Source organism: Crocodylus siamensis, chromosome 6, assembly GCF_052110815.1.
Source record: "Crocodylus siamensis isolate JL-2025a chromosome 6, ASM5211081v1, whole genome shotgun sequence".
NCBI classification, from domain to species: Eukaryota; Metazoa; Chordata; order Crocodylia; family Crocodylidae; genus Crocodylus; species Crocodylus siamensis.
Window position 1 is genome coordinate 4,880,147 of NC_143400.1, and position 12,427 is coordinate 4,892,573.

Genomic DNA, 12,427 nt, shown 5'->3' on the forward strand with positions numbered 1-12,427 from the left:
ACAGACCACACATCCCCCTGGTACTCCTCACCCCCCCCCACTCCTCACTCCCCTCCATCCCCCCCCCCCACGTCCCTACCTGCCCACGGCAGCACCCAGGTCCCAACCCTCGCTGCACTTCTGCTAAGGGCTCATGCCCTGCGGGCTGGGACAGCAGGAGCGCCACAGAGACACGCTGGCTAGTAAAGCATGTCCCGGGTGGGAGGGGAACAAGCCAAGACATTCAGTACTGGGTCTAGGTCCAACCACTTTCTGATGCTGGGAATGTTTGCTTTCTGGTGAGAGGTGAAAAAATAGGCACTGCTAGGACTTGAACCCAGGATCCCCTGCTTACTAGGCAGGTGCTTTAACCAACTAAGCCACAGTGCCCCTGGAGAAGTGCTGCTACCCACCCCACTCCTGTGAATGGGCACAGCAGCCGTTCTTTGCACACTTGCCTTGACCCCAAGACCTCGGGTTACCGCTCTGTTTTCCACCCCAGTGAGTCAGCGTGACATTCAATCGGGCCTGGCCGTTGCACATCCACTCCCAGCTCAGGCCCGCTGCCTTCCCTTTCCTTAGAGGATCTGTCCTCTCAGGCACTTGCATGTGACATGTCCTCCTGCACCCACGCTCCCAAGCCCCGGCAACGTCTGCAGAAGGTCCTGCACGCTCCTGCCCTACCCCTCTCTGGGTAACCTGTTTACTACCCTCCGCTGCATATGAAAACTGTGCGCTTGGCCAGCACCTCTTGCACAAAAATGCAGGACAGTGGCTGGGACAAGACTGGGTGGTGGTAACAAGACTGCCAGAAGAAAATCAACCGCTAACGACTTATAACTCATTAGATGTAAGAGAGAGTGGAGCCTTGCCGTACCCAGTATGGCACCTACGCCATAAGATAATAACTGCTATTTCTAGTCAACCCCCCTGAAGAGACCACAAAACACTGCACAGCTCTTCTCACCACACTGGGTTTTTTTAGAAGATGGTTTCCTTTATCGATGCAGTCATGTCTTCTGATGAAGTTGGCTGCTGCCTGTGAAAGCTTAAGCTTCCCTGCATGAGTTAGTCTCCAAAGTATATCCCTGTCCTGCCTTCTGCCAATCTACGCGTGCTCCCCCACCACCACAGAAGGGGAGCGTCCTTGGCAGGAAGCCTGTGTTGGAGGCATGCAACCACGTGAAGAAAGTCCAGGAGAGCTGGAGCGTTAAGCGCACCCTGCATTTGTGCCGGACGTAGGAGTTGAAGACAGCGGTCCTTTCCGGCCCCCGGCTCTGAGCAGGTGCGGACTCCACAGACGTGGTTCATTGCTGCCGGGTGCCGGGCCAAGCCGGGCAGAGGAAAGCCCACTGCTCCCCCCGTGCTGGCCCTGGGGTGTAAAATAGGCGTCTCCAGTCGGTGCTGCTGGAGAGTGCCGGTAGTCCCGCAGCCTGGGGCAAGGAGCCATCTGCTTCCCCCCCCCACTACCATACACGTGCGTGTGCGCACATATATCCAAGCACACACACACAGGTGAACACATGCACACCCATGTGCACAGACATGCCACCCTACACAGACACACGTGAAGGCAGGAAGCCACACACACAGAATTGCACAGGCGCATGTGCACACGCACACTGATGCACACCTGCACAGGGAGGCAAAACCCACTGCACGTGCACAGGCTCAGAGGTGGGCGACCACATGCACAGACACACGGGCCCACATGCTCACGCGCACACGTGAAGGCAGAAAGCCGCACACACAGAATTGCACATGCGCGGGTGCACAGATGCACACGCACTCGGAGGCACATATGCAGAGGGAGGCAGAAACAAGTGTACGCACACCCACACGGATGCCAGACAGAGCATGCACGCGCACACGTACGTAGACACGGGGGGGAGGGGCAGAAACAAGCGCGCACAAGCGGCCCACGGGCAGGAGCGGGTTAAACGCAGCCGCGGGGCGACCACAGAGTCGCGATCCTCCCGGGCCGCCAGAGCGACCGTGGAGGTTGTCCTACCCTCACACGGGAAGCCCGGCTTGCGCGGTGACGTCAGAGCGCGGCCGCGCTGCCCGGCCTCGGGCAGGCGTCCAGGCCGGGCGGAAGTGACGTCAGGTGGCCCGTGCCGGGCTCCCTCGTGTGTCTGTGGGCCGTTGGTGGCGCGGCGATGGCTGCCGCGGGCCTGGCTCAGGTAGGACCGGCGGGGCCCCCTCCCACAGCCCCGGGCCTCCGCCACGGGGGAGCCCGGAGCAGCTCCTGGCCGGCTGCAAGACCCCGCAGGTGTCGCGGGGGGCGGGTGCACCCCCAGGGCGTCGCTTCCTAGCCCCGGGCGGGCACTGGGCTGGTGCCTGCCCTTACCCCCATGCCCAGGCTGCCCCGTCCGGGGGGGGCCCCTGGAGCCAGAGGGACTCCATACGCCCCACTTGTGTCTGCAGCTCCCGGAGGCCTTCGAGGACGTGGCGCTGAGCTTCTCCCGCAGGGAGTGGGAGCTGCTGGGAGACGGAGACAAGGGGCTTTACCGGGACCAGATGCTGAGGAATTACCACGCCCTCGTTTCCCTGGGTAAAGCCCTGTGCGTCGCCTCTCCCCCGAGCTCAGGAACGTCCCCTTCCTCTCCCCGGCTTTCTGCAGACCCCTCGTGAAACCAGATGCCTGCCCTGGGGGTGCGCGCAGCGGTGGGAGCCTCTCACAGCTCCATCCCCTGCCCCCCCGGCTGGGCAGGCCTGTCCTCACCCCAGCCCCGCTCCCTCCCTCACCGTGGGGGCTCGATCCGCCCCTTCCCCCAGTGCACTTACCAGCCGGACGCTGCTCTCCCAGCTGCCAGGCTTGCATATCGGCAGTCAGATCCGTATCAGCCAATAATCATCATCATTGCAGAGCCACTGGCGGGAATATTTGAATGCTCGTGGCGCACGGGTCAAGTCCCAGAGGACTGGAAAAGGGCCAATGTGGTTCCCATTTTCAAGAAGGGGAGGAAGGAGGACCCGGGCAACTATAGGCCAGTTAGTCTCACCTCCATCCTTGGCAAAGTCTTTGAAAAAATTATCAAGGCTCACATTTGTGAGAGCCCGGCAGGGCAAGTTGTGCTGAGGGGAAACCAGCATGGGTTCGTGGCAGGCAGATCGTGCCTGACCAATCTAGTCTCTTTTTATGACCAGGTCACAAAACGCCTCGACGCAGGAGGAGGGGTGGATGTCGTATACTTGGACTTCAGGAAGGCCTTTGATACGGTATCCCACCCCATACTGGTGAACAAGTTAAGGGGCTGTGACTTGGATGACTGCACAGTCCGCTGGGTGGAGAATTGGCTGGAGGGTCGCACCCAGAGAGTCGTGGTGGATGGGTCGGTTTCGACCTGGAGGGGTGTGGGCAGTGGGGTCCCGCAGGGCTCGGTCCTTGGACCGATACTCTTTAATGTCTTCATCAGCGACTTGGATGAGGGAGTGAAATGTACTCTGTCCAAGTTTGCAGATGACACTAAGCTATGGGGCGAAGTGGACACGCCGGAGGGCAGGGAGCAGCTGCAAGCAGACCTGGACAGGTTAGACAAGTGGGCAGAAAACAACAGAATGCAGTTCAACAAGGAGAAATGCAAAGTGCTGCATCTAGGGAGGAAAAATGTCCAGCACACCTACAGCCTAGGAAATGACCTGCTGGGTGGCACGGAAGTGGAAAGGGATCTTGGAGTCCTAGTGGACTCCAAGATGAACATGAGTTGGCAGCGTGACGAAACCATCAGAAAAGCCAATGGCACTTTATCGTGCATCAGCAGATGCATGACAAATAGGTCCAAGGAGGTGATACTTCCCCTCTATCGGGCGCTGGTCAGACCACAGCTGGAGTACTGCGTGCAATTCTGGGCGCCGCACTTCACGAAGGATGCGGATAATCTGGAGAGGGTCCAGAGAAGGGCCACTCGTATGGTTAAGGGCCTGCAGGCCAAGCCCTACGAGGAGAGACTAGAGAAACTGGACCTTTTCAGCCTCCGCAAGAGAAGGTTGAGAGGCGACCTGGTGGCTGCCTATAAGTTCATCAGGGGGGCACAGAAGGGAATTGGTGAGTATTTATTCACCAAGGCCCCCCCGGGGGTTACAAGAAATAATGGCCACAAGCTAGAAGAGAGCAGATTTAGATTGGATATTAGGAGGAACTTCTTCACAGTTCGAGTGGCCAAGGTCTGGAACGGGCTCCCAAGGGAGGTGGTGCTCTCCCCTACCCTGGGGGTCTTCAAGCGAAGGCTAGATGTGTATCTAGCTGGGGTAATGTAGGCCCAGCACTCTTTCCTGCTTATGCAGGGGGTCGGACTCGATGATCTATTGAGGTCCCTTCCGACCCTAGCATCTATGAATCTATGACTCTATGAATAATGGCTCATTAAGAATCGGCCATCGGCACTGGCCCAAAGTCTTTATTGGTACACCCCTAAAATTGAGTTGTGGGGTGGGGTGAATGGAAATGAAATCATTGGTCAGACTGTTGCTAAAGTGGCTCTCAGGCCTCCACAAACCTTCATCAAGATTAAAGCCATTTCCAGTTCTCTGCCTAGAATTGTAATGATAACCTGGTTGTATCCTGCTGTGTGTCCATTCTCACGTTTCAGTTTGGCATCTAAAAACTATGTAAAATCTTCCTTTTCCTTCCTACTACATCACGGATCATCACACCTCTCTCTACCTTCCATGCTGCTACTGGGCATTTTACATCCTTTATATACTTCCCAGTCCTTCATGATTCATATTTGATATGCCCACCCTTCCATGTACCTGTTGAGGGCTTCTGCCTGGAGTGCCATCTCCTTGATGCTAAACGTTCACCTTCCCTTTTCCTTCAAGCCCCCCTTACAATGTTTGAGTCCATTGGATCTATTCCCCAGATCCTGTTCCATCAGTGGATAGAGAGAAAGCACAGATTACCACCATTTATGCACTTCCTTACACAGGGTATGGAGGTCCCACACCAGACTTAATCAGCCGCATTGAGCGAGGGGAGGTGGAGCTCTGGGTCTGTGATGATGAGGACCCTGGAGAAAGCATGTGGACTGAGGGCCTGTCCCCAGGTGAGTTCCAGGCATTTCTGCTCCCCCAGTCCCATTCCTCGCCATGAGCCACTCGGAGCTGGAGCCCTGCAGACCTGCGCCGAGGTCCTCCCCAAGGCACCGACCTCTCACAGTTTACCCAGATCTGTGTTGTCCTGGGAGATGTACGTTCACGCACTCTGCAGTTCAGTTATGTGGGCATGGGCAACTGTTCCCTTCCTCACTTCAGTCCTAGATCAGAGGGCTGTTTCCATCCTGTGCTAGCACATATGCCACACACATGACTCTGACGAGAGACAGCGCAGACTTAGCTGTTGCATCTCTGAATTCTCCCTACTCAGATGGGGCTTGGATTTGAGACCAGAACTACTGGGAATCTGGGTATGACATTGAGTACCCAAGCAGCAAGGCTTTGCCTTGCCATGAGACCCATCTCAGAACAGAGGAGTCAAAATGTTTTCTCTTTTTGTCACCTAGCAGGTACCAGGGAGCAGAGCAGAGCTGAGCAGCAGCCTCCTAAGGAAGGGCCTGCAAACCTGGAGCTGCTTCCAGCTAGAAGCCAGCCCCTCGTGCAATGCGGAGAGAGAACAGACAAATCCCAGCAGAGTCCTGTGTGCAGGGAAGGATCCAAGGCACAGGGAAATGTGAGCCAGCAGGACAGCATGCACAGAGGGGAGCCAGCGTATCAAGGTGGTGAGAGCTTCACAGTGCATGGAGGGACCCACAGGATTGAGACAGCCCATCCCAGCGCTGAGGGCAGAAAGAGCTTCTGGTATGAGCACAGCCTCATTGAGCACCAGAGAATACACTTGGGGGAGCGCCCCCACCTCTGCCCTGAGTGTGGGAAGAGCTTCACCCGCCTGAACGGCCTCCATGTCCACCGGCGCCTGCACACTGGGGAGCAGCTATACCAGTGCCCTGAGTGTGGGAAGCACTTCACCCGCTCAGATCACCTCCGAGTCCACCAGCGGGTCCACACTGGGGAGAAGCCATATCAATGTATCATATGCAGGAAGGCCTTCAGGCACAGTTCCACACTCTCCCATCACCAACATGTCCACACTGGGGAAAAGCCGCATCAGTGTGCCAGGTGTGGGAAGTGCTTTGCCCGCCTGGACCTCCTCCAAGACCACCAGCGCCTCCACACTGGGGAGAAGCCATACCAGTGCTCTGCCTGTGGGAAGAGCTTCAGGCACAACTCTTCTCTCGCCCAGCACCAGCATGTCCATACTGGGGAGAAACCATACCGCTGTGTTGAGTGTGGGAAGGGATTTGTCCACGCATCCAAGCTTCGAGTGCACCAACTTGTCCACACCGGAGAGAAACCACACCACTGTGCCCAGTGTGGGAAGAGCTTTGCCTTCCCATCCAAGCTCCGCAATCACCAGCTCATCCACACTGGAGAGAAACCTTACCACTGTGTCCAGTGTGGAAAGAGCTTTGCCTTCCCGTCCAAGCTCCGTGACCACCAGCGCGTGCACACCAGGGAAAGGCCTTCCCGCTGCGCCCAGTGCAGGAAGAGCTTTGCTGGGCAGCATCATCTCCATGCCCACTGGTGTGACCCCTGTGGGGCCAAGTCATCCCTGTGCACCAGTGGGAAAAACTTGCCATGCACATCCAGGCTCCAAGCCCACCAGTGCCTCCATGCCAAGGGGATGCCATGCCCCTGTGCTGATGGTGGGAGGACCTTTCCCCACCCATCCATGCTCCGTGTCCACCAGCACACGGGGAGAAAGCTGCACCACTGCCCAGAATGCGGGAAGAGCTTTAATTACCCATCCAAGCTCCGTGTTCACCTTCGTGTCCACACTGGTGAAAAGCCACACCACTGCGCTGACTGTGGGAAGAGTTTCAGGCAGAGCTCTATTCTCATCAGGCACCAGCGAACCCACAGACCAGCCCCTCGCCATTGACACTGGTCCATTTCTGCTAGCTCGCATCTCCCCGCTTCTCCCCACAGCCTGTGACCTCAAGGGGGGTGGGGGAAGGTGTGGCTGCACCTGGCCTGAAATGCCCCCACAACCCCTTCTCCAGGCACAGCTGTGGGGATGGGGATGGGAATGTTCTCTCAGTGGTGTCTTAAACGGGTTGTCGTGGAGTAACAGGCTGCAGCAGGGATGGAGGAGACAGGTGAGCTCGGGGCTGCGCCGCAGGGGCCCTGGCTTCTCCTAGGTCAATGGCTCTGTTGGCAACATCCGAGGACACTGGAGGTTTGGAAGAGAGGATGAACCAATGAGACTTGGATGACCTTGCCACTTGGATGGTCCAGCCAGCCGTACTGCTAATTGCACTCCTAGTAATGCTGAATGAAATGTTTCCTACTGTTGTATCATAGTTTCTAGGGTTGGAAGGGACCTGGGTAGATCATCAAGTCCGACCCCCTGCCATGGCAGGAAAGATTACTGGGGTCAAATGACCCCAGGAAGGTGTGCATCTAACCTCCTCTTAAAGACCCCCAGGGTAGGGGCCAGCACCACTTCTCTTGGAAGTTGGTTCCAGATCCCAGCTGCCCTGACAGTGAAGTCGCACCTCCTGATGTCTAGTCTGAATCTACCCTCTGCCAGCTTGTGACCGTTATTCCTGGTCACTCCTGGCGGTGCTCGGGGGAACAGGGACTCCCCCAGTGCCTGCTGGCCCCTCTGACTAGTTTGTAACAGGCCACTAGATCCCCCTCAGCCTTCTCTTGTGGAGGCTGAACAGGTTCAGGTCCCGTTGCCTCTCCTCGTGGGGCCTGCCCTGCTGCCTTCAGGGGCATGGCCACGCGAAGGGGTGGGGGCCGTTCCAGCCAGGATTGAAGATGACCCCACAACGCCACAGTGGGGGCCATCCTGTCCGGGGACATTTCCTGCACCTTCCCGTGCACGGGGACCTGGGGACGAGGCAGAGGCGTCGCAGCGACCAGGGCCTGGGAGAGCTGTGGGAGGGAGCGTGCCAGACACGGGGACGGCGCCTGGAGCTTCTCCTCCACTTGCCCCAGATGAAACCCCGCAGGCAGCCACCGCCTCGGTGCAGGTCTCCAGCGCCCGCCCCCAGGGCAGGACGGCCAGGACCTGCTCCAGCACCGCCAGCACCTGCTGCGGCGTTGGGGCGCTGAATCTCACCTCGCTGCTGCGAGCATCATGGGTGCTTTTGGGTCCTGCTGAGCACTGGGAGCTCTAGGCAGATGCTGGCCCAGGGGCACCGGGCTGGGATGAAGGTCGCTGCTTGGCACCGGTGTGCTGGCGGCAGCGCCTGGCTGGAGGCCAGATGCTGCTGGTCTTGACTGCACACCCTCCCTGTCCTCCTGCCTCAGCATCCCCCTCCTGTGCTGCCTCCCCCTGCACTCTGCCCTCTTCCCAGCTCACCAGTGGGCAGGGGCCATGCTTTCCATGCAGGGAGCTACATACAGGGTTTGACATCATGTTGGCATCACTGCCTCCCAGAGTGGGGTGGAGGGTGGCGGCACTGCAGAGTGGGCAGCCACTGCCTGAAGGAGCAGAGAGGGGCACCGGCAGGGTTTGGGGCACAGGCTGGGCACAAGTTTCTCTCATGCCTGGGAGGCGAGTGGGGCCAGGCGAGGGGTGGACAGATACGCAGCCATATAGCTGTGGGACCAGAGGGGGTAAAAGGGGGGGTGGGGATGTGGAGCCAGGCAGGGAGCTGTGGCCCGTGCTGGCCGTGGGGAAGGGGGGGCTCGGGTTGTGGGGGAGTGTGGAGGAGACGGGCTGGAGGGGCCGTACAGGGCTGTGAGCCAGGCAGGGTCCTGCTGCAACAGGGCAGTGCACGGGGCAGTGCGAGGGGGTGTTGTGCAGCTGGGTTGGAAGCCACGTGGGGCTGGTGGTGCCCTTGCAGTGGGACTTCGCTGTGGGGGCCCCACGGGAGCTGTTCGCCAAGGCGGCCCACTCCCCACACCCTGTGCCTGGGCTGGGTGGGAGCGTGGAGAAGAGAAAGTGGGTCGTGGGCCTGTTTCTCCCTTCGCAGGATAGTGAAGTGTGTTGTCTCCTTCCCTGCAGACCGGCACCAGACCCTGTGCATTAGTGGCGGGAGCGCGAGTCTCCCTTGGCAGAGACTACGGCTGTTGAGCTGGGAACATGGTGTCTGTGTGGCTGGGGGAGGCACTTACTGAGTTTTGGGGAGTTGTTCCAGGGATGGCAGGAGCTGTGCCAGCTGCTCCAGCTGTGCCCATGTGGCACAACCCAAAGTGGTGTGTGGGAACATGGTGTCACACCACATTTGCTGTGCCCAGGCCCCGGCCCAGCAGAGCCCAGATAACTGATGGGTCCTGGCCCTCTTCCCCCTGCACGCCTTCTCCACCAGCAGGGAGAACTTTACCTGAGCTTCAACTCATTAGGGGCTGGGCCCTGGTCTGTGAATGACCGCAGGGTCAGAGCTGCGCACAGACAGCCTCACCGGGCAGAAGCCTGGCCAGGAGCTCAGTGCCCTCTGCCTTGGAGTGTGCACCGGGCACTGGGGAGGGGTGGAGCTGCTGCTGCTGCATGGGCACGTTCATGGACCTTTGCTCCAAGCTCACTCCCCTGCTTCAGCACCAGACATCGGGCTTTGATGCCCCATGTCCATGGAGATGGGTCATAATGGTAACCTGGAAACTGGCAAATCCTGACAGCATTCGGTGCTTGGCCAACCAATTTGGTGCGGAGAACGCACGGGCATCGCTTGCCATGCACAAAGTGGGGGAGGCAATTCTGCAGCAGCTGGGGCCTCCAATGCTTTGGCCCGGGGATCCAGGTTTGACTGCTGGCTTCAAACAGCTGGAGTTCCTGAACTGTGTGCAGGCCACTGATGGGACCCACATCCCCATTCTGTCCTGCCCTCGCCATGCCTCAGATTACATCAGCAGGAAAGGTTTCTCCATCATTCTTCAGGCTGTCGTGGCCCAACAGTGCTGGTTCACCCATATAAACGTTGGGTGGGCAGGATGAGTGTTTAGAAACTCTGGGTTCCCCTGGTGCGCCCACCATGGAGCTGGCTGACCTGTCCATTCTCCCTGACCATCAGGAATCCAACCTGCCTGCTTCTTCCATGGCTCATGAAACCCTACGCTGGAAGACTGGACCCCTGGAAGAACTTCAACTATCGACTAAGCGTCTGCCACATGGAGGTCAAGCATGTCTCTGGGTGACTGAAGGCATGCTGGAGGGCCCTAGGGGTCCACCTTGAGATCCAGCTGCAAAATGTTCCCACCTTTGTGGCTGCAGCTTGCATCTGGCATGATGTGTGTGAGTTAAGCGGGGAAGCTTTTCTAGCCACCAGGGTGCTGATGCCTCCAGGCAGCCTCTTAAACCAAATGCACATGGTGGCTCTGGTGAAGGGGGACCCCCAGTCAAGCATCATGGGCAGTCCTACCATGAGGCCACTCTTATCAGGGAGGCCTTGGAGGAGGGTGTTGCTTCGCAGGAGGGGCAGGAGGGCCAGTGGAACTAAGCACTGAAACGTTTACTCTCAGTAAATGCCCTTCATTCAGTGGTGCAGTGTATGTTCCCTGAGTGATTCAGGGGGGTCAGGGAGTGGGGCTTCTGGGGATCTGTAGTTGGGAGGAGGGGAACGAGGCTTTGGGGGCTGGCCTGCTCTGGAAAGGGCAGAAGGCATGGGGCAGTGGCCAGTGCGCTCACTGAAGCATTCCTATCTGGGGCTGGTGGGGCGGGCTGTCTTTCCACACACCCCATGAAAGATTTGTGAATTGTTGGCATTGTGCTTGCAGTTCACACCCCAAAGCAACCACCACACAATGCACTATGGGAGGAGGGAGGATGTATCTGCTGGGAAAGAAGTCAGGCTAACAGTGAGGCCCTTCAGTGCAAGGGCACTTCAGTGCAAAAGGCACACAACTGTCCACTCATTTCCTCCCCCTCCCTCAACCTACCTAGCTGCACGTGCAGGCTGGAGGGAAGTGTGCAGGGAACTTGCGAGGAACATTTGGGACCTTGAGCTGGAGAAGACATGTGGGCTGGAAGTGCACAAGGAGCTCAGTGCAGACGTAAAAAAAGTGCAAATTTTATTTGTTCCCCCAAAAAGTGCAAACTTTATTTGTTCCCAATAAACACAAAGTCACGCACGTGCAAGCTGCAAACTATGGTGCAACCTGCCAAATAAAACCATGGCATATAGCCAGGGGGCTGGCTACCCCCTCCCCTGCTACTTGGGAGAACTGTGGCACGCTGGCTGCAGCTCCCCTGAGCCTAATCAGAGCCTGAGCTGCACCTGCGTGGCAGAGTTTTCTGACTGCACTGCTGGGGAACTGAGTCAGGTCATCAAAGCTTAGCAGCTATCTTCTGATGGCGCTTCCTGGGGTGCAAGCACCTGGGATGCCAGTGGTGTTCCCTGCCCACCCAGGGAAGGCAAGCGCTGCTCCTTTGCACATGCCTCTCAGACCCATGCTTCCTGCTTGCCATCCTGTCACCTGGAGGGGTGGTAGTATCACAGATGTAATGTAGGGAGGCATGCACCCAGCATGCCTGTGGAGCATCCCTATAGTCCCAGCAACCACTTGGGACAATTGCCAGCCAGGGACGGAAGGCAGAAATGGGAGGACATGGCAAGACCCCATGGTAGCTCAGCTCAGCTGGAGGCTAGGACCAATGCCTGTGATCAGAGAGAGGGTGACAGGCCAGCCTTGCTGTCTGGGTGCAGTAGTATTCCTCCATGGCAGAAGCTATCCCCTCTATAGCCACGACTGTGGCAGCAGCCACCATGGTCACTGCATTCGCTGCCTAAGCCACAGCCGTGGCCTTGGCAGTAGCTGCCTTCTCTACAGTTGTGGCTGTTCTATCGGGGGCAATGGCCACATCAACCAGAATGGACTCCACGCATCTACGGCATCACACGACCAGGATGTTACCTGCTCCTCCCCAGCCTCAGAAGACTGCTGAAGAGCCTGTAGAGTGGATGCGGTCTCTTCCTGCCTGACCCCATAGGAAGAAAGCTAACGCTCAGCGCTCTCTGCTCGGCGTGCAGATGAGTCTCCAGTGTCATCAAGAAGTTGATTGTGGTACTCTCTCTGTCACCTTCGGCTATGGGATATCCTCTGAGCTAAAGTGTCCGCTTGAGGCCACGTGGCACCACCTGCACTGCTAGATGCAGAGGCCTCTCTCATCTGTAGGATTTCCTGGGGATTGAGACAAGAAGAAGAAAGAAGCAATGGCACGGAGACGGTTTCCAAAGGTCTGGCTCAACCCTATGTGCTGGCCACGTGTATTCAGCCCTTCAATCAATCCCCCACAAATGTGACAGGTGCCCTGACATCAGTACGTTCACATCAGGATTTCAAAACACTACAAGAGTTAAGACAGTATGAGGGGTAAATTGTGCTTGTCTTGCTCTGCCCAGGCACGTTCATGGGAACAGCAAGACCAGAGTGCAACTCCACCACGGTAAGTCCCCTCCTGGCTACCAACTCTACCCATGCTGCTCCAGGGGGTCTGAAG

General features: G+C 57.8%; 2 protein-coding genes and 1 non-coding gene across 17 annotated transcripts in view; 1 reads left to right on the forward strand and 2 right to left on the reverse strand.

Annotated features, from left to right (window-relative positions):
* Positions 1-295: 295 nt before the first annotated feature.
* Positions 296-369, reverse strand: TRNAT-AGU (transfer RNA threonine (anticodon AGU)). Its single transcript has one exon. It is a non-coding gene; the product is annotated as a tRNA-Thr (tRNA).
* A 1,664-nt stretch (positions 370-2,033) lies between these two features.
* Positions 2,034-8,589, forward strand: LOC149860636 (uncharacterized). 5 transcript variants are annotated; one of them, XM_090055031.1, is made up of 4 exons: positions 2,034-2,162; positions 2,407-2,533; positions 4,911-5,027; positions 5,487-8,589. In XM_090055031.1, exons 1-4 carry the CDS (start codon positions 2,139-2,141, stop codon positions 6,917-6,919), a joined length of 1,701 nt encoding a protein of 566 aa, XP_089911157.1. In that variant the 5' UTR covers positions 2,034-2,138; the 3' UTR covers positions 6,920-8,589. The 5 variants fall into 5 exon arrangements, with proteins under 5 accessions (XP_089911157.1, XP_089911156.1, XP_089911159.1 ...); XM_090055030.1 differs by having other exon boundaries at positions 5,484-8,588; XM_090055032.1 differs by lacking the exon at positions 2,034-2,162 and adding an exon at positions 3,130-3,201 and having other exon boundaries at positions 2,423-2,533; positions 5,484-8,588.
* Positions 8,590-10,975: 2,386 nt separating this feature from the next.
* Positions 10,976-12,427, reverse strand: part of LOC149860637 (uncharacterized) — a 35,275-nt gene continuing 33,823 nt past the window's right edge. For 10 of the 11 annotated variants that reach the window (XM_090054909.1, XM_090054910.1, XM_090054922.1 and 7 more), the window contains one exon: positions 10,976-12,108. In XM_090054909.1, the coding sequence (XP_089911035.1) occupies positions 12,074-12,108 (35 nt within the window). In that variant the 3' untranslated portion in view covers positions 10,976-12,073. The remainder of the gene's footprint in view (positions 12,109-12,427) is intronic. The other variant, XM_090054911.1, reaches the window with a different exon arrangement.

Bases quoted from the DNA above. Each gene is read 5' to 3' on its own strand.
- LOC149860636 (XM_090055030.1), top strand. From the start codon at position 2,139: ATGGCTGCCGCGGGCCTGGCTCAG. The intron at 2,534-4,910 runs GTAAAGCCCTGT...TTCCTTACACAG, and splicing joins CCACGCCCTCGTTTCCCTGG to GGTATGGAGGTCCCACACCA. The intron at 5,028-5,483 runs GTGAGTTCCAGG...TTTGTCACCTAG, and splicing joins GACTGAGGGCCTGTCCCCAG to CAGGTACCAGGGAGCAGAGC.